At 43.1% G+C, this 18,969-nt stretch overlaps 1 protein-coding gene across 5 annotated transcripts in view; it reads right to left on the bottom strand.

Moving 5' to 3' along the window:
* Positions 1 to 18,969, bottom strand: part of BAIAP2 (BAR/IMD domain containing adaptor protein 2) — a 189,045-nt gene that overhangs the window by 108,799 nt on the left and 61,277 nt on the right. For all 5 annotated transcript variants that reach the window (XM_073554714.1, XM_073554716.1, XM_073554715.1 and 2 more), the window contains one exon: positions 4,401 to 4,487. In XM_073554714.1, the coding sequence (XP_073410815.1) occupies positions 4,401 to 4,487 (87 nt within the window). The remainder of the gene's footprint in view (positions 1 to 4,400; positions 4,488 to 18,969) is intronic.

An 18,969-nucleotide genomic window follows, 5' to 3' on the forward strand; every position in this document is an offset into this window, starting at 1 on the left:
GGGATTTAAAGGAGTGTTCCCACAAAGTTCATTCTTGATTTTAATACATCTTGGAATAATAGTAAGTTCTACAATTGGAGGCGTTCATTAAAATGTTCATGTGCGGAGATAAGCTTATAAATGTGCCCCTGCTGTGTACTGTGTAATGTCTGTGTCTGACCGTACAGGAACATGGTCTGATCTTACCACAGTTCCTGGGCAGGGGAGGAAACAAAAAAAGACTGCACGGAGAAAAGAGAGGATACAGACAGGACAACATGATTCCAGAGATAAAACTTTTTTTTTTTAAACTGGCAGGAAAAATGCTTTATCTCAAAGAATTATTTGCAATCCCATTGCAATGTCTGTATACTCTCTTTTGCTTCCTCCCCTGCCCAGGAGCTGAGGTATGATCAGACCATGTTCCTGTACGGTCAGACACAGACATTACACAGTACACAGCAGGGGCGCATTTAGAAGATTATCTGACCACAGGAACATTTTGTAAACACATCAAATTGTGGAAATTATTATTTCAAGATCTATTGATTAAAATTGCTAATGGAACAACCTCTAAGAATCTATAGGTGTTACCAAAATTCCCCAACAAGGTTTCATACGGTCATCAAAAAAACAAAAACAAAAAAAAAACAAAAAACGTGGGAATAACGTTGGGTTTAGAGGCCATACAAAATGGTTCAGATCCTGAAGGAGCCAACTTCCATGTCACCCTTTTAACCTTTTTTTTTATCCCCAAGTCCCTTTAGGCCACCTGCTCTACTTCTCTTCTACTTCTTACACATGATAATCCGGAATCATCATTTCTTAATCCTGAATAGAATGAAGACAACAGAATGTACATTTTGTTTGCATTTTCTTAAGACATTTTTTCCACTTATGATTGTTGTCCACAAACACAGGAACAACACCCTTCCGACCACCATTCAACATATTTTTCCATAGTTTAAGGATACATCATATTAAAAAAAAAAACAAAAAAAAACACAACCCTGTACAGTAGGGGACAAATAATCCAAAGACACGTCAGTTAATTCTCCTGCAGTATGGGGGGGGGGGAGATTACAACACAATAGCTGAAGGATCGCCACATCAGGTCCATTCTGTGGGAGAAAGAGGAAAGGATGAGCAATGAGAATGGGAGAATGATTCAACATCGCACAGTAACCAGTCAGGGCCGGAGGAGGAAAAAGCACACATGCTCGCCACAATAAGGAACTGCTCCTGTTTGGGAAGTAAAAATAGATGGATGATCAAGACTAATCGAGCCATCACCAGTACTAAGAGCGAGAAGGAGGCAGCTTCACGTTCCAGCTGCCACATATGACACTTTGCTTATTTAGACGAGATTTTATGGACGGCTCAGGACGATTGAAACAAGATGTGACCACTGTTAATAACAAATGGAGAACAACATCATTAAACTTTTCCAAAACTTTAAGAATACATCTAAACAGATTTGTGGACATCATGAAGGATGGGTCAGTCGCGATTCTTATCAAATTGTTCAGTTAGTCTACAAACGTCCAATACAACCACCCATCGTCATCTAACATAATAAAATTCACCAGCTCTTCTGAAAAATCATTCAGAACCCATGCACACCTCAATCATGCCATCCAAATGATTGGAGTTTCCAGAAGTAGCATAGGCTCACTGAACCACAGGCAAATATGAAGTCATTTATGACCCATTCCTAGAAGCGAGGAACCTGACAAACAAAATGTTACTTTGGTGGATGAGAAGTTCACGAAATAACAGCTTGTAGACTGGTCATCGTGTTCTATTGAATAGTGGAGAAAGGGCAACTAGAAGACATATCAGTTGGGTGTAACCATAAACCAGATACGTGTCCGTAGATCTCTTGGTAAAAAAAAAAAATATAGATCTCTTGGTAAAAAAAAAAAATATATATATAATATACATATTTTCGTATTACTGGAACAAATATGGTTTACCCTAAAGTAAAACAGAAAGGGTCAAGTATATTTAGGATTACATATTTTCTAAGCTTTACAGAGATGAAAAAGTAAAAGATGAAAAGTAGTGAAGGCATAAGGCCAAAAAATAATGATGGACATCAAGGCAGGTGTGGAGGCCATATAGCAGCACCCAAAGATTGCAAGGCTCCCCAATATGAAGCCGTGTGGTGGCCTTGTGTGTAACTGGGTGCGTCTTCCCTGGGACCTCTGTATAGGACATCCAAAACTTGCATGAGCGCTGCTACAGATCAGTGAAACATTGTAAAGGGATGTAGGAGTTATTGCATACATTATCAAGTTAGCTAGACTTAAGGATCAAAAAAGATGAAGAAACAATAACATCTAATGCATGTGAATCTTATCAGATCTCCAAAAGGTTGACAATAAAAGGTCATTCAGGGTTGGTGGCATTGCAACACAGAAAGAGCAAAAGACCTAAACTAAAGCTCCCCCTCCCCATACACCTCAGATGGCTGGCAGCTAGCAGCCATGTCGGCGGTTTTTCTCATACACAGGAGCACTTGATCTGCCAATTCCCAGATTTTTTACAATGACAAAATGGGCATCTAAAATAAATATTGTAGGTATAGATTAGGAATTAAAAGCTTTTTGGGGACAAGGAAGCTTAAGAAAGCAATTAGGACAAATAAAGTTAAATATATATATATATATATATATATATATATATATACACACACACACACATACAGTGGGGAAAAAAGTATTTAGTCAGTCAGCAATAGAGCAAGTTCCACCACTTAAAAAGATGAGAGGCGTCTGTAATTTACATCATAGGTAGACCTCAACTATGGGAGACAAGCTGAGAAAAAAAAATCCAGAAAATCACATTGTCTGTTTTTTTTTCATTTTATTTGCATATTATGGTGGAAAATAAGTATTTGGTCAGAAACAAGCAATCAAGATTTCTGGCTCTCACAGACCTGTAACTTCTTCTTTAAGAGTCTCCTCTTTCCTCCACTCATTACCTGTAGTAATGGCACCTGTTTAAACTTGTTATCAGTATAAAAAGACACCTGTGCACACCCTCACACAGTCTGACTCCAAACTCCACTATGGTGAAGACCAAAGAGCTGTCAAAGGACACCAGAAACAAAATTGTAGCCCTGCACCAGGCTGGGAAGACTGAATCTGCAATAGCCAACCAGCTTGGAGTGAAGAAATCAACTGTGGGAGCAATAATTAGAAAATGGAAGACATACAAGACCACTGATAATCTCCCTCGATCTGGTGCTCCACGCAAATCCCACCCCGTGGGGTCAGAATGATCACAAGAACGGTGAGCAAAAATCCCAGAACCACGCGGGGGGACCTAGTGAATGAACTGCAGAGAGCTGGGACCAATGTAACAAGGCCTTCCATAAGTAACACACTACGCCACCATGGACTCAGATCCTGCAGTGCCAGACGTGTCCCACTGCTTAAGCCTGTACATGTCCGGGCCCGTCTGAAGTTTGCTAGAGAGCATTTGGATGATCCAGAGGAGTTTTGGGAGAATGTCCTATGGTCTGATGAAACCAAACTGGAACTGTTTGGTAGAAACACAACTTGTCGTGTTTGGAGGAAAAAGAATACTGAGTTGCATCCATCAAACACCATACCTACTGTAAAGCATGGTGGTGGAAACATCATGCTTTGGGGCTGTTTCTCTGCAAAGGGGCCAGGACGACTGATCCGGGTACATGAAAGAATGAATGGGGCCATGTATCGTGAGATTTTGAGTGCAAACCTCCTTCCATCAGCAAGGGCATTGAAGATGAAACGTGGCTGGGTCTTTCAACATGACAATGATCCAAAGCACACCGCCAGGGCAACGAAGGAGTGGCTTCGTAAGAAGCATTTCAAGGTCCTGGAGTGGCCTAGCCAGTCTCCAGATCTCAACCCTATAGAAAACCTTTGGAGGGAGTTGAAAGTCCGTGTTGCCAAGCGAAAAACCAAAAACATCACTGCTCTAGAGGAGATCTGCATGGAGGAATGGGCCAACATACCAACAACAGTGTGTGGCAACCTTGTGAAGACTTACAGAAAACGTTTGACCTCTGTCATTGCCAACAAAGGATATATCACAAAGTATTGAGATGAAATTTTGTTTCTGACCAAATACTTATTTTCCACCATAATATGCAAATAAAATGAAAAAAAAAAAAACAGAATGTGATTTTCTGGATTTTTTTTTCTCAGTTTGTCTCCCATAGTTGAGGTCTACCTATGATGTAAATTACAGACGCCTCTCATCTTTTTAAGTGGTGGAACTTGCACTATTGCTGACTGACTAAAAACTTTTTTTCCCCACTGTATATATATGCAACTGGTCAACATCAACTAAACTTGATGCGATTTGAGGATGATTAACGTCTGCTGTTTTCAGTGCCTCTACTGTCAATGGTTGGCTGCCTCACTTACCAAGTTCTTTAGAGCCTTGGCTTTCACTGGCCAATTCTCCCATTTTTACCAGGGCATCAAAGTAGCCTTTTGCTGCAAACGTTACACCTAAAAAAAGGAAAATAAAAAACATTTGTATATATGTGTAAAATGACAGAACATGCCAACAAAACATCAATGGAACTACTTGCCGTTACCACCGCCACAGACTCTTAACCTTTGTACAATTTGTTCAATATGAGGCCACAGATATTTGATGAAATAATGGATACAAGACAGGATTAAAATCATTTCTAACGACCAACAGATATCTGGTTAGTCCTCAAAGGTCACCATCCTCTTTGTAGGTCTATGGCCTCCTTGAAGCTCACAGTTCTTGTAGGTCTATGACCTCATTGACTGGTCATCTTTGGGCTACCAATCCTGCAACTAATATCTCTGGCCAGCACAACTGTAAGCTGCTTAGGAGACAGTATTATAGCCCCATTTACTCCATGGCACTTTACATGTGAGGAGGGGTATATCTAATATATAAAGCTCAAAGTGTGTGTGTGTGCGCGTATGTATGTATGTCCGGGATAGGCATCCGCACCGTCGCAGCTACAGCCACAAAATTTGGCACAGTTGCACGTCTGGACCCCAAGAGCGTCCTAAGCTATGATGTGAGGCGAAATTTTAACCCCACGCATTCCAATTCACCAAACAATTTTGCCCCTATCTACATATTGGGGAAAAAGTGTGTGCGCGTCAAGCCCCGCCGCTCATTATGATGTCATAATGGTTGACTATGGGATGGAGGATATGTATGATGGGTATATGGGCACGGGACTATGGGATGGCGGATATGTATGATGGGCATATGGGCATGGGACTATGGGATGGAGGATATGTATGATGGGTATATGGGCACGGGCCTATGGGATGGAGGATGTGTGATGGGTATATGGGCACTCGACTATGGGATGGCGAATATGTATATGGGCACGGGACTATGGGATGGAGGATATGTATGACGGGTATATGGGCATGGGACGGCGGATATGTATGATGGGTATATGGGCACGGGACTATGGGATGGAGGATATGTATGATGGGTATATGGGAATGGGCCTATGAGATGAAGGATGTGTGATGGGTATATGGGCACTCGACTATGGGATGGCAAATATGTATGATGGGTATATGGGCATGGGACTATGGGATGGAGAATATGTATGACGGGTATATGGGCACGGGCCTATGGGATGGAGGATATGTATGATGGGTATATGGGCACGGGACTATGGGATGGAGGATAATTATAATTTGCTATAACTAACCACAGTTAGTTACTATGCCCGAGCAGCGCCGGGCTCTTCAGCTAGTACATAATAAAAACAAGTACAGTAATCTTAAACAATACAGGTCGCAACTGGTAAAGTATGGGATAAAATCTTAAAGAAAGATTACTTAAAATCAACATTTCCAGTCAAAACAACACTTTCAAACCAATCAGAGCAATATGTGCATTGAGGTTACAAGAAACGCCATAATGCATCATAGCAATAGTAAAGAATATGGTAAAATTAAGCTAGAACATAGGGAAAGTCTTTGTTGGGCTCATCTAAAACATCCGTAAAACAAGAGTTTTCGCTAAAGGAGCGGGAGGTCAGTGGCTTAAAGAACAACCTCCATCACAGTTTTTATTCTTTTAACATATTGCAGTATATAGCACTGTGTAATTACAATTGCTCATTTTGCCTTTTTACTCAGTTAATTATTTTCTTTTCTATTAGGTCTATGACATGACGATTAAAAACTGACGAGTAGTGTTGAATGAACGTGCTCGGATAAGTATTCAAGCACGCCGAAGATACTCTGTTAGCCCCCTAGCTTGCTTGGATAACACCTTATCACAACACGTTCGGGCAACACTACTGACAAGCCTTCTACACTCCATGTAGAAATAGGAGGTCAATTTTCCCCTTCATGAGTCATCAGTCATTACAGAAGTCCCTAGCAAAGGGGGAGGGAGCAGCTGGGTCAGGAGTTAAAGAGGGGAATGGTAAATGCAGGGACAATTGACTTCTCTCTTCTCTGCTCTATGTAGAAACAGGAAAAATTAACTGGGTAGAAAGGCAAAAAAAAAATTGAAGTATATAGTGCTATATAATATGATGATTGCAATATATTAAGAGGATAAAAACTTTGATGGGAATGCTTCTTTAAGGCCCCATACACATTTGACTAATGTCAGACAAATCAGATATTGATGGGTTCAGCTGATAGTCTAATGTGAATGTGCAGTTGTTTGCTGGGAAAGATGTTAAAAATCGGACAAGTCCGATTGCATTGTTCTCCTGGAGATAAGGTCCTGGCTGACGTGTCTCCTAGAGAATACAAGAGCACTCCACTGAAAAAGAGCTCCCGTGTATGGGAGATTCGACTGAAATGGCCATCAGATGAACCATCATCTGGTCGGCTTTAATATCTTGTTCTTCTTTCACTGAAGACAAGAGATCCATGTTCCTCACATAGCGAAAGCCTGAGAGATATGGACCACCATTTTCAGAACAATGATTTCATTGTCTAGGCTTTGTTTTGTAACCTCTGAAAACTCACAAATAACTGAATCCTTCAACTGTTCAGTTAGATATTTGCAAAAGAAAATAATAATTTAAGAAATAAATCACGTCACGCACCAGTCAATACTTGCATTTGAAAGCAAAATAAATCCTATTTAAAAAAACACTACCAATTAAGTTATTATCCTTTTAATATATTGCAGTCATCGTATTATATAGCACCGTGTGCTTACAATTGCTCATTTTGCTTTTCTATCCAGTTAATTCTTCTCTTTTCTCTGCTCCATGTAGACACAGGAAGTCATCCCCCCCCCCACCCTATAAGTTATCACTGCAAAAATCCCTGGCAAGGGGGGAGTAGGGAGCAGCTCTGTCAGGAGGTGAAGAGGGGGATGACTCATGAAGGGAAAAGAGACTTTTCTCTGCTCTATGTAGAAAGAGGATCAACTGAGCTGAAAGGCAAAATGAGCAAATATTTAGCACTGTGTACTTACAATTGCTCGTTTTGCCTTTCTACAGTTAATTCTTCTCTCTTCTCTGCTCTATGTAAAAACAGGAAGTCTCTTTCATACATGACTCATTCCCCACTTCACCTCCTCAACCAACTACTCCCTCCTCCCCCCAAGCAGGGACTTTTGCAGTAAGGACACATCTGGAAAAGGGACTTCCCGCTTCTACTTAGGATAGAAGGATTCAACTAGTCTGGTTTTAATCACCTGATGCCATAGACCTAATAGAAAAGATAAGAATTAACTGGGTAGAAGAGTAAAATTAGCAATGCCAAGTACACAGTGCAATATGAGGACTGCAATATATTAAGAGAATATTTTGACGGAGTGCTTCTTTAAAAGAGACTATGCCAAAGTGACCCCAAAGCTATAATCAAACAACGATGCTGTCCTTGTGTGCGGTTCCTTACATCTTTATAGATGCGGTTTGTGCCCTCTGGGGTTCATGTATTTTGAGTTAAAACTATACAATAGTAATGCTACCATTTTAAAAGACACAGACCAGTGACATTTTTGGTTATGCACAATATTAGTGTTGCATATAGCCATTAAATCCCAACATTAAAGTTCCCACTACTAACTTTATTCTTGACCTGCACAAATCCCTTATATTTTTTATTCAAGCAGAGGCACCAGTGTAAAACAAAATAAAAAATTAGGCACGTCTACGGAAAGTTTTTTTTTTTTGTCTGTGACATACTAATTTGGTTTCTTCCATCAATCTTGTAGAAAAAAAATATGGAGATGGAACAGGAAAATTAACAGATGGTCTTTCAAAAGCTTACAGATTCAAGGATCCAGCAGAACAAAGTGGTAACATAGTAACACAAGTCACATAACTAAACATAAAGCAAACATACAGCCTATAGAGAACAAACTGTCCACAGTGATAATTTTAACAATCCATAGATCACGGAGATAAAAAAATATTAACACAAGACCCCTGCAACGGTCACATGTGACCACATGCAATCAGACTGGTGGGGAACCAGGGAGATTTGACGAAGTGTCTGGGAAATCAAATTCAGAAGCTCCACCGCTCCCCTACTCTGCTGTACCTGAAAAATAAGCAACACCCTTCTGTTTCCATCTCAGTCACCTTGCAGAGATGTGTTAAATTGAATAGTCATCATCATCTAGTATTATTGAAAACAAGTCCTCCATCTATCAAGAATGCATGCACCAAAAAAAAAAAAAAAAAAAAAAAACTACTAGTAAGTAGCCAACAATAAGAAAAGTAGGAACGTCTCCCTCCATCAGGAAGGGAGGAAATAAACTTCTCCATCTTGGTTAGCAATAAAACTGGCAAACTGGGACACATTACTTCATCCCATCAAGATTCATTTGGGTTCTTTATGAAACTACACTTTATATAAAACAAAAGTAAAGTATTTGGTTTATGATTGACCAGAGTACAATTATTTATTGATATTTCCAAATAACTTTACCCCTCCCCACAAACGTCCTGCCTTCTCCCATCCAAATAAATCAACACCTTTCCCCCCCCCCCCCACTTCTTTCAAGATACCCAATGTGTCACATGGATTAGGCACAGTTTGTAATTCTGTTCCATTCTTGGAAGATCATGCACGTCACTCCACAAACCTATTTTTTTTGCTCCAAGGTAGACATTGAGGTCTACCACCTCACGTGCTAGCATCTGTCATTTTTCACAGAACAACTGGGACATTTTGCTTTGCCCCCAACTTTTTTCCATAATATCCCAGGAGTACAAAAAAGTTCTCCTTACCACTTCTCCCCCTCCCCAAACAGGTTTCATGATATCAGCTAGTTGGTCCGACAGAATTCTTATCAGGTGTAAAATTTTAATGAAAATTTGGTTTTTGTTCTATGTAGTCAATCCTTAATTTGGAGTTAGTCTAGCATGTGTATAAATCCTTTACAAAGGACTGAAAAATTAAAAAAAAATTTTTTATAGAAGACAAAAGCTTGATACATGTCATACATTCAGGGGACCAAAAACATACAATGTCATGCATGATCGAAATCACCACTGCGGGGACTTTCTCAGGTTCGGTGGAGGTTCCAGAGGTTATTAAAAAAATAACTTATTGTAGAAATTGCTTTTCTACAAAGCTCCATCGTTATGTGGAAATAGACGGAAGAGGGCCCCTGTGAAAACAGAATATGGCCCTAATATGTCTATCACTTAATCCGCTTGCTGATTGGATGGTAGTAGTTCCCCTCTACCCCCTTTAAAGGGAATCTGTCACCTCATTTTTGGGCTATGCAGCCACTGCCATCAGAGGCTTATCTACAGAATTCTGTAATGCTGTAGATAAGCCCCCCGATGTAACCTGAAAGATAAGAAAAACGAGTTAGATTATAATCACCTGGGGGTCCGGTCCGATGGGTGTTGCGGTCCGGCGCCTCCTCCTTACTTCTGCCGTGGCTCCTGCGCAGGCGTACTTTATCTGCCCTGTTGAGGTCAGAGTAAAGTACTGCAGTGCGCAGGTGCCAGACCGCTCTGACCTATCCCAGCGCCTGCGCACTGCAGTACTCTGCCCTCCACAGGGCAGATAGAGTACGCCTGTGCAGGGGGGCGACAGGAAGCAAGAAGGATGTCATCGCTAGAAGATCGGAAGCGCCGGAGCGGACCGCGACACCCACGCACCCGACAGCGCCCCTCGGTGAGTATAATCTAACTTGTTTTTCTTCTTTCAGGTTACATCGGGGGCTTATCTACAGCATTAGAGAATGCTGTACATAAGCCACTGATGGTAGTGGCCGCATCTCATAGCCTGAAAATGAGATGACAGATTCCCTTTAATGTTGGACCCCTGTGCAGCTGCACAAGTTGCACCAATGACATGTCCCTGGATAACCCATAAGCTGGAGAGAAAGCTGCAGAAACAGCGTCCCCTCTCCTCTTGCTGTTGCTAAATCTGATGTAATAATGAGACCACATAGGACAAACTTATATATGACTGCAAGACGATTAGTGACAGTCACCAATCATTAACCTCATGTGACAGTTAATACAGAAAAAAAGCAGCTGCAGGAGACACCACAAAGGTAAAAAGGACAAAATCATATGTAAATCACAAAATGTAAATCTCCCACTTATCAAAAAGGCTCAAAAACACTTGGAAGGCTTTAAAGGGCAAAATACTCTTTTGCGACCATTTATTATTTTTTCCCCCAATAAAGCAAGTTTCCATCAGTATTTAACTCAATGCAAAATCTCCTGCGGTTTTGTGTACACAGTTCCTATGCAGATCTATAGGACATACAGTCATGGCCAAAAGTTTTGAGAATGACACAAATATTAATTTTTACAAAGTCTACTGCTTCATTTTTTCTAATGGCAATTTGCATATACTCCAGAATTTTATAAAGAGTGATCAGCTTAACAGCAATTACTTGCAAAATCAATATTTGCCTAGAAAATGAACTTTATCCCCCAAAACACATTTCAACATCATTGCAGCCCTGCCTTAAAAGGACCAGCTAACATCGTTTCAGTGATTGCTCCATTAACACAGGTGTGGGTGTTGATGAGGACAGGGCTGGAGATCAATCTGTCATGATTAAGTAAGAATGACACCACTGGACACTTTAAAAGGAGGCTGGTGCTTGGCATCATTGTTTCTCTTCTGTTAACCATGGTTATCTCTAAAGAAACACGTGCAGTCATCATTGCACTGCACAAAAATGGCCTAACAGGGAAGAGTATCGCAGCTAGAAAGATTGCACCTCAGTCAACAATCTAACGCATCATCAAGAACTTCAAGGAGAGAGGTTCCCTTGTTGACAAAAAGGCTCCAGGGCGCCCAAGAAAGACCAGCAAGCACCAGGACCGTCTCTTAAAAGTGTTTCAGCTGCGGGATCGGGCTACCAGCAGTGCAGAGCTTGCTCAGGAATGGCAGCAGGCAGGTGTGAGTGCATCTGCACGCACTGTGAGGCGGAGACTCTTGGAGCAAGGCCTGGTCTCAAGGAGGGCAGCAAAGAAGCCACTTCTCTCCAGGAAAAAAAAATCATGGACAGACTGATATTCTGCAAGAGGTACAGGGAGTGGACTGCTGAGGACTGGGGTAAAGTCATTTTCTCTGATGAATCCCCTTTTCGATTGTTTGGGACATCTGGAAAACGGCTTATTCGGAGAAGACCAGGTGAGCGCTACCACCAGTCTTGTCTCATGACAACTGTCAAGCATCCTGAAACCATTCATGTGTGGGGTTGCTTCTCAGCCAAGGGAATGGGCTCTCAGTCTTGCCTAAAAACACAGCCATGAATAAAGAATGGTACCAGAATGTCCTCCAAGAGCAACTTCTCCCAACCGTCCAAGAGCAGTTTGGCGATCAACAATGCCTTTTTCAACATGATGGAGCACCTTGCCATAAAGCAAAGGTGATAACTAAATGGCTCAGGGAACAAAACAGAGATTTTGGGACCATGGCCTGGAAACTCCCCAGATCTTAATCCCATTGAGAACTTGTGGTCAATCATCAAGAGACGGGTGGACAAACAAAAACCTTCAAATTCAGACAAATAAAAGCATTGATTTTGCAAGAATGGACTGCTATCAGTCAGGATTTGATCCAGAAGTTGATTGAGAGCATGCCAGGGAGAATTGCTGAGGTCCTGAAGAAGAAGGGTCAACACTGCAAATAATGACTTGCTGCATTAACTCATTCTAACTGTCAATATAAGCTTTTGCTACTCATAATATGATTGCAATTATATTTATGTATGTGATAAAAACATCTGACAAACACACAAAAACCAGAGGCCAACAGATCATGTGAAAATATAATATTTGTGTCATTCTCAAAACTTTTGGCCATGACTGTACACCGCAGGGCTATTTGTTAGTCACTTTCCTGCACTCCGTTTACCCTTCTCTTCCGGAAAGTAGAAAAGGCGGCAGGAGAATGCACTGGGGCAATTGTCTGTTTCCATGGAAACAGAGCTACACGGAAGCTGTAGGCAAAATAGATTTAGAAAAAGACTTTTTGCAAACTGACTTCATAGAAAAAAAAAAACTTGCAAAAGTGCTCATACCCAGGCATATATTGACTACAACTTGTGTAATCCGGTTGCAGTCACAGCTATACGAAACCCATATGCCCGGCCTAAGACGTCGTTTTATAGCCAGTTTCCATGACAACAAAACTAGACAGCAGGAGACCATGGCAGGATCAGACGCAGGCCTGAGGAGTTGACGAGGGATTATCTCGGCCAGCACCGTGGTCATCTCAGTACACAACCGTTCTCGTTATTACAGTCCCATAAGCCCATGTGGAGGAAGGAATGGCAGGCACAGGACATTTTCATAATAAAACCTATTTTTAGGCTTCTGTCTCCAATATCAAATGTGATGAGTCCTGGCCGAGGCCCAGAGGAGAGCAAACAATGTGTTCCATTATGGTTATGGTGGCAGGTACAGAACATATGTAAAAATACTTGAACCAGAGCCTAGAGGCGGAAAGTCTTCATGATGAGCGTCAACTACGCCCAAACAAGAAAACAAACAGGAAACTGAGGATGCATCACCTGTACAAAGCCAGCGTATGCAAATCCTGCACCACAAGCCGAGGACGCCGAATATTAGCAAACAGCAGAATGTTATGGTTTCTTTTTGCTTCCTAAATTTCTGCTTATTGCTGTGTAGCAAGTCTATTTTGGGGGGCTTACAGTTCTTATTGAGGAGACCAGTTAGGCATGTAGTCTTAAAGGGAAGTTGTCCGCAGGTTTTCACCTCCCAAACTATATGTGGATGTAGCTCTTTCACAGTCGAGTCCAGCAATACCATTACATGGCCGGTTCGTTCCTCAGTTACTGAGAAATCAACTCTTGAATTGATATGCAGATGATGCTGAAGAGCTATGGTACATCTGAGGACTGTCACTCCAGCTCTATTCCCCACCCAGTGCCACCTCCTCCTACTAGACTGACTGCCCCTTTGCCTGAAGTCCCACTGTAGAAAGTGTCCGTGAATCAGAAGGAGGAGGCGCTGAGTGGAGAATAGAGCTGGAGTGACAGAGGAGTCAGATCTACAGTCTCCTTTGCAAATCCATTCAAGTGCCAATCTCTCAGTAAATGAGGAAGGGACTGAACGTGTTAAGGTATTTGCTAAGCTTCTCTTTGAAAGCGATACACAGACATATAAATTATGGTATTTGAGTGGTGAAATTCTGCTGTCAGATTTCCTTTAAGGTCAATTTACATTGTACAATTATCATGAACGACCATTCCTGGGAATGTATCACCATAATCTTGCAGTGTAAGCAGGTCTCCCATCAAAACACTTGCTCGCCGGGTGAAAATTCTCTAATGTGCTGCACAAAAGATGGCTATCCTTTATAAACAGGACCTGTGCTGACTAAAGAACAATGGTAGCCTAGGTGCACTGAACAATTAAAATAGTTTACCGCCGTCTGCCTCTATAAAACAAGCAATTAAATGAGCACCAATCAGCGTACAAGTTGCCGATTGGTTGTCATTTGGTGCACCCATTAGGGCAGATGCATTTACACTAGGAGCACTCTTACCAATAATCGAGCAGCGTAAAAAGGCTGCCAATCAAAAACCACACACACATACAGTACAGACCAAAAGTTTGGACACACCTTCTCATTCAAAGAGTTTTCTTTATTTTCATGACTATGAAAATTGTAGATTCACTCTGAAGGCATCAAAACTATAGATTTACACATGTGGAATTATATAATTAACAAAAAAGTGTGAAACAACTGAAAATACTGTATGTCTTATATTCTAGGTTCTTCAAAGTAGCCACCTTTTGCTTTGATCACTGCTTTGCACACTCTTGGCATTCTCTTGAGCTTCAAGAGGTAGTCACTGGAAATGGTTTTCACTTCACAGGTGTGCCCTGTCAGGTTTAATATGTGGGATTTCTTGCCTTATAAATGGGGTTGGGACAGGCCCGGATTGGCAATATAACCAACCGGGCATTTTCCCGCTGGGCCGCTGTCATGTGGGCCGCGGGCGGCAGCGCCCGATCATCTGGCCGCTTGCCAGCTGCTGCGGCCACTGTGGCTCCTGCCGCCGGCCCTCTGCGGGCACGGCGGTGATAGTGTCCAAGTTCCTCCTGCACTGCAGGGAGATAAGCCACCACGCCCCCCCCCCCCACGCACCCCATCCTCGCCACAGCATGAGACCCCCCCCGCCCCCGCAGCCACTCACAGTGTCGCTTGCCTTCTATGTTCGCAGGAGGGGAGGAGTCAGGGGGTCACATGATCAGGAGCCTTTGTCCAGACCCCTAATCATATGACCCCTGACTCCGCCCCTCCTGTGACCTCATCACAGGTCCTGTGCGCACAGCCTTGCCTCTTGGTGTCTGCAAGACTCTGCTGTGCTGTTGGCTGTTGTCATGGTGCTGGATGAGATAAGTATGTGTGGGGTCAGGAGGGGTTTACAGGGTAGATGTAGCAGGGCTGCATGTGTACGGGGTGTACGGAGCGGAGCCGTGTGTGTACGAGGTGTACGGAGCGGAGCCGTGTGTGTACGAGGTATACGGAGCGGAGCCGTGTGTACGAGGTGTACGGAGCGGAGCCGTGTGTGTACGAGGTGTACGGAGCGGAGCCGCGTGTGTACGAGGTGTAAGGAGCGGAGCCGCATGTGTACGAGGTGTACGGAACGGAGCCGTGTGTACGAGGTGTACGGAACGGAGCCGCGTGCGCGAGGTGTACGGAGCGGAGCCGCGTGCGCGAGGTGTACGGAGAGGAGCCGCGCGAGTACGAGGTGTACGGAGCGGAGCCGCGCGAGTACGAGGTGTACGGAGCGGAGCCGCGTGTGTATGAGGTGTACGGAGCGGAGCCGCGTGTGTTTGAGGTGTACGGAGCGGAGCCGCGTGTGTATGAGGTGTACGGAGCGGAGCCGCGTGTGTATGAGGTGTACGGAGCGGAGCCGCGTGTGTATGAGGTGTACGGAGCGGAGCCGCGTGTGTATGAGGTGTACGGAGCGGAGCCGCGTGTGTATGAGGTGTACGGAGCGGAGCCGCGTGTGTATGAGGTGTACGGAGCGGAACCGAGTGTGTATGAGGTGTACGGAGCGGAACCGAGTGTGTATGAGGTGTACGGAGCGGAACCGAGTGTGTATGAGGTGTACGGAGCGGAGCCATATGTGTACGGGATGTACGGAGCGGAGCCAAGTGTGTACGAAGCATACAAAGCGGGCTTTTCCCACGGACACCGGAGTACACGGCGGAGGCGGAGGAGCATTTTAAAACACACACGTGATGTTCCACCTGAAGTGATGTGCTGGAAGCTGACCGGAAATGAGATAATTTCTTGAGATTGTAACAGAACCAGGAATGCTTCAGATCCATCACCATGTCCTCCTCCGACAGCGCAGACAGCAGGATCGCCTTGAAATCGGGGATGCCGGCCATGTGAGCGGATCATGATATGTCCTGCATCGGGAGGCTCAGGTGGGCACTACAATGGGAGCCGGGCTGCTATAGTATCTTTATAGAATCTTTCTTTATTTCTCTCTTTTTCTTTCTCTGTTCTTTCTCATTCTCTGTTCTCTTTCCCTCATTTTCTCTCTCTCTCTCGGTTCTTTCTTTCTCTCTCTAATCTTTCTTTTTTCTTTCCTCTCTTTCTTTCTGTTATCTTTCTTTTCTTTACTTCTTTCTCTCTCTATTCTTTCTCTGTCTCTCTGTTCTTTCTTTCCTCTTTCTTTCTCTCTGTTCTTTCACTGTCTCTCTCTGTTCTTTCTTTCCTCTTTCTTTCTTTCTGTTCTTTCCTTCTTTCTCTCTCTATTCTCTGTCTCTGTTCTTTCTTTCCCCTCTTTCTTTCTCTCTCTGTTCTTTCTTTCTCTTTTTTCTCTCTCTCTGTTTTCTCTCTTCCTTAGTGCCAGTCAGTGTGCCCATAATGTCAGCCACTGTGCCCTCAGTACAAGTCAGTGTGATCAGCAGTGCTAAATGGGTGCGCTTAGGCGTGGACATGGGTGTGACTAGTTGCGGAATGGGTGTGGCCGGGCGTGGCCTAAAATTTGCAGCGGCGCGCTACGCGCGCGCCGCAGTCTTTGTCCCTCTTACCCTTCCTCAAAAGTTGGGAGGTATGATAGGGGCGGCTATGACCAGGGGGTCTGGTTGCCCAATGGATAGCAGTTCTGCCAGGAATTCTGTCACCGTGTGTACAAAAGGGGACAGAGCTTTGGGAGGAGTACTGTACCTAAAAGCAATAAATGGGACTGAGCTGAAATACTGGGCACAGCTGTGACTACATGTTATATAGTCGTGTTAATCTCCTCTCACTGCTTGTAACCTACAACTGTACAAAGATATTACATAGTTACCATGTGACTAGTGGGCCTGTGTAACTTCAAATGCCAGGGCTGAATTTTAGTCCCAGTCCGGCCCTGGGTTGGGACCATCAGTTGTGTTTTGCAGAAGTCTGGTGGATACACAGCTGATAGTCCTACTGAATAGACTGTTAGAATTTGTATTATGGCAAGAAAAAAGCAGCTGAGTAAAGAAAAACGAGTGGCTATAATTACTTTAAGAAATGAAGGTTAGTCAGTCCGAAAAATTGGGAAAACTTTGAAAGTGTCCCCAAGTGCAGTGGCAAAAACCATCAAGCGCTACAAAGAAACTGGCTCACATGAGGACCGCCCCAGGAAAGGAAGACCTAGAGTCACCTCTGCTGCGGAGGATAAGTTCATCCGAGTCACCAGCCTCAGAAATCGCAGGTTAACAGCAGCTCAGATTAGAGACCAGGTCAATGCCACAGAGTTCTAGCAGCAGACAGATCTCTACAACAACTGTTAGGCTGTGTTCACACACACCGTTTTTTTTTTGCGGATTTACAAAAAAAAAAAAAAAATCGGCTCAAAAACGCTTAAAAGAAGCTTCCCATTCATTTTAATGCATTTTGCACTTTTTGTGCATATTGATGCATTTTTTACTGTGTAAAAAAGCTTTGTGGTAAACAACGCAGCATGCTCATTTTGCAGAAAATTCCGCATTTCTGGCTATTTTCTATGTGTATGGGGACGCGCGGGAAAAAACGCATAAAAACGCGCGTTTTTTGTGCAGAAATTTTCTGCATACATGTGCACATAGCCTTAAGAGGAGACTTTGTGCAGCAAGCCTTCATGGTAAAATAGCTGCTAGGAAACCACTGCTAAGGACAGGCCACAAGCAGAAGAGACTTGTTTGGGCTAAAGAACACAAGGAATGGACATTAGACCAGTGGAAATCTGTGCTTTGGTCTGATGAGTCAAAATTTGAGATCTTTGGTTCCAACCACCGTGTCTTTGTGCGACGCAGAAAATGTGAACGGATGGACTCTACATGCCTGGTTCCCACTGTGAAGCATGGAGGAGGTGGTGTGATGGTGTGGGGGTGCTTTGCTGGCGACACTGTTGGGGATTTATTCAAAATTGAAGGCATACTGAACCAGCATGGCTACCACAGTAACTTGCAGCGGCATGCTATTCCATCCGGTTTGTGTTTAGTTGGACCATCATTTATTTCAACAGGACAATGACCCAAAACACACCTCCAGGCTGTGTAAGGGCTATTTGACCAAGAAGGAGAGTGATGGGGTGCTACGCCAGATGACCTGGCCTCCACAGTCACCAGACCTGAACCCAATCGAGATGGTTTGGGGTGAGCTGGATCTCAGAGTGAAGGCAAAATGGCCAACAAGTGCTAAGCATCTCTGAACCTCTTCAGGATTGTTGGAAGACCATTTCCGGTGACTACCTCTTGAAGCTCATCAAGAGAATGCAAAGAGTGTGCAAAGCAGTAATCAAAGCAAAAGGTGGCTAGTTTGAAGAACCTAGAATATAAGACATTTTCAGTTGTTTCACATTTTGTTAATTATATAATTCCACATGTGTTAATTCATAGCTTTGATGCCTTCAGAGTGAATCTACAATTTTCATAGTCATGAAAATAAAGAAAACTCTTTGAATGAGAAGGTGTGTCCAAACTTTTGGTCTGTACTGTACCTATATATAGCTCTTGGATGAACTTCATCCTGTGTAAACAAGACCTGTGTTGCCAATAACAATGGCAGCGTATGCGCACAGAACGAGTCATCACTGATCATTCGGTGCACATGGCTGGCATGTCTAAAATGGACTATTAATGGACCGACAAATTGGAAAAACTTGTAGCCCATCAGCAGTTGTTTAATGCCGCAGATCAGTTGGTGTAAACTCAGCCCTGCAGGCAATGCGCCATTAAAAGTAAAAATATGATATAATTGTATATAATTATATGGTATAAAATATAATTGTAACATACATAAAATGCAATCCATATAGAAATTTGGCACTCTCAGAAAGAAGAAACTTTACTAGCGCCAAATACACTATTGGAGGTGTTTACCCTACAAGTCCATGTCTAAACCCTTACCAAGTTTTGCCACATGGCAAGAATGATTAGCCAAGTCACAAATGAGCTAAGAAAGAACACAGCTAGTGTTCGAAACACATTACTGCGATGTCTGCCACGATGTCTTGATGTTTTTGACATCATGTCTACTTTTTCCAATTTGGATTAAAGAATAAGCCTTT

Source organism: Dendrobates tinctorius, unplaced genomic scaffold, assembly GCF_039654945.1.
Source record: "Dendrobates tinctorius isolate UK_male_01 unplaced genomic scaffold, ASM3965494v1 ptg000212l, whole genome shotgun sequence".
Lineage (NCBI taxonomy): Eukaryota > Metazoa > Chordata > Amphibia > Anura > Dendrobatidae > Dendrobates > Dendrobates tinctorius.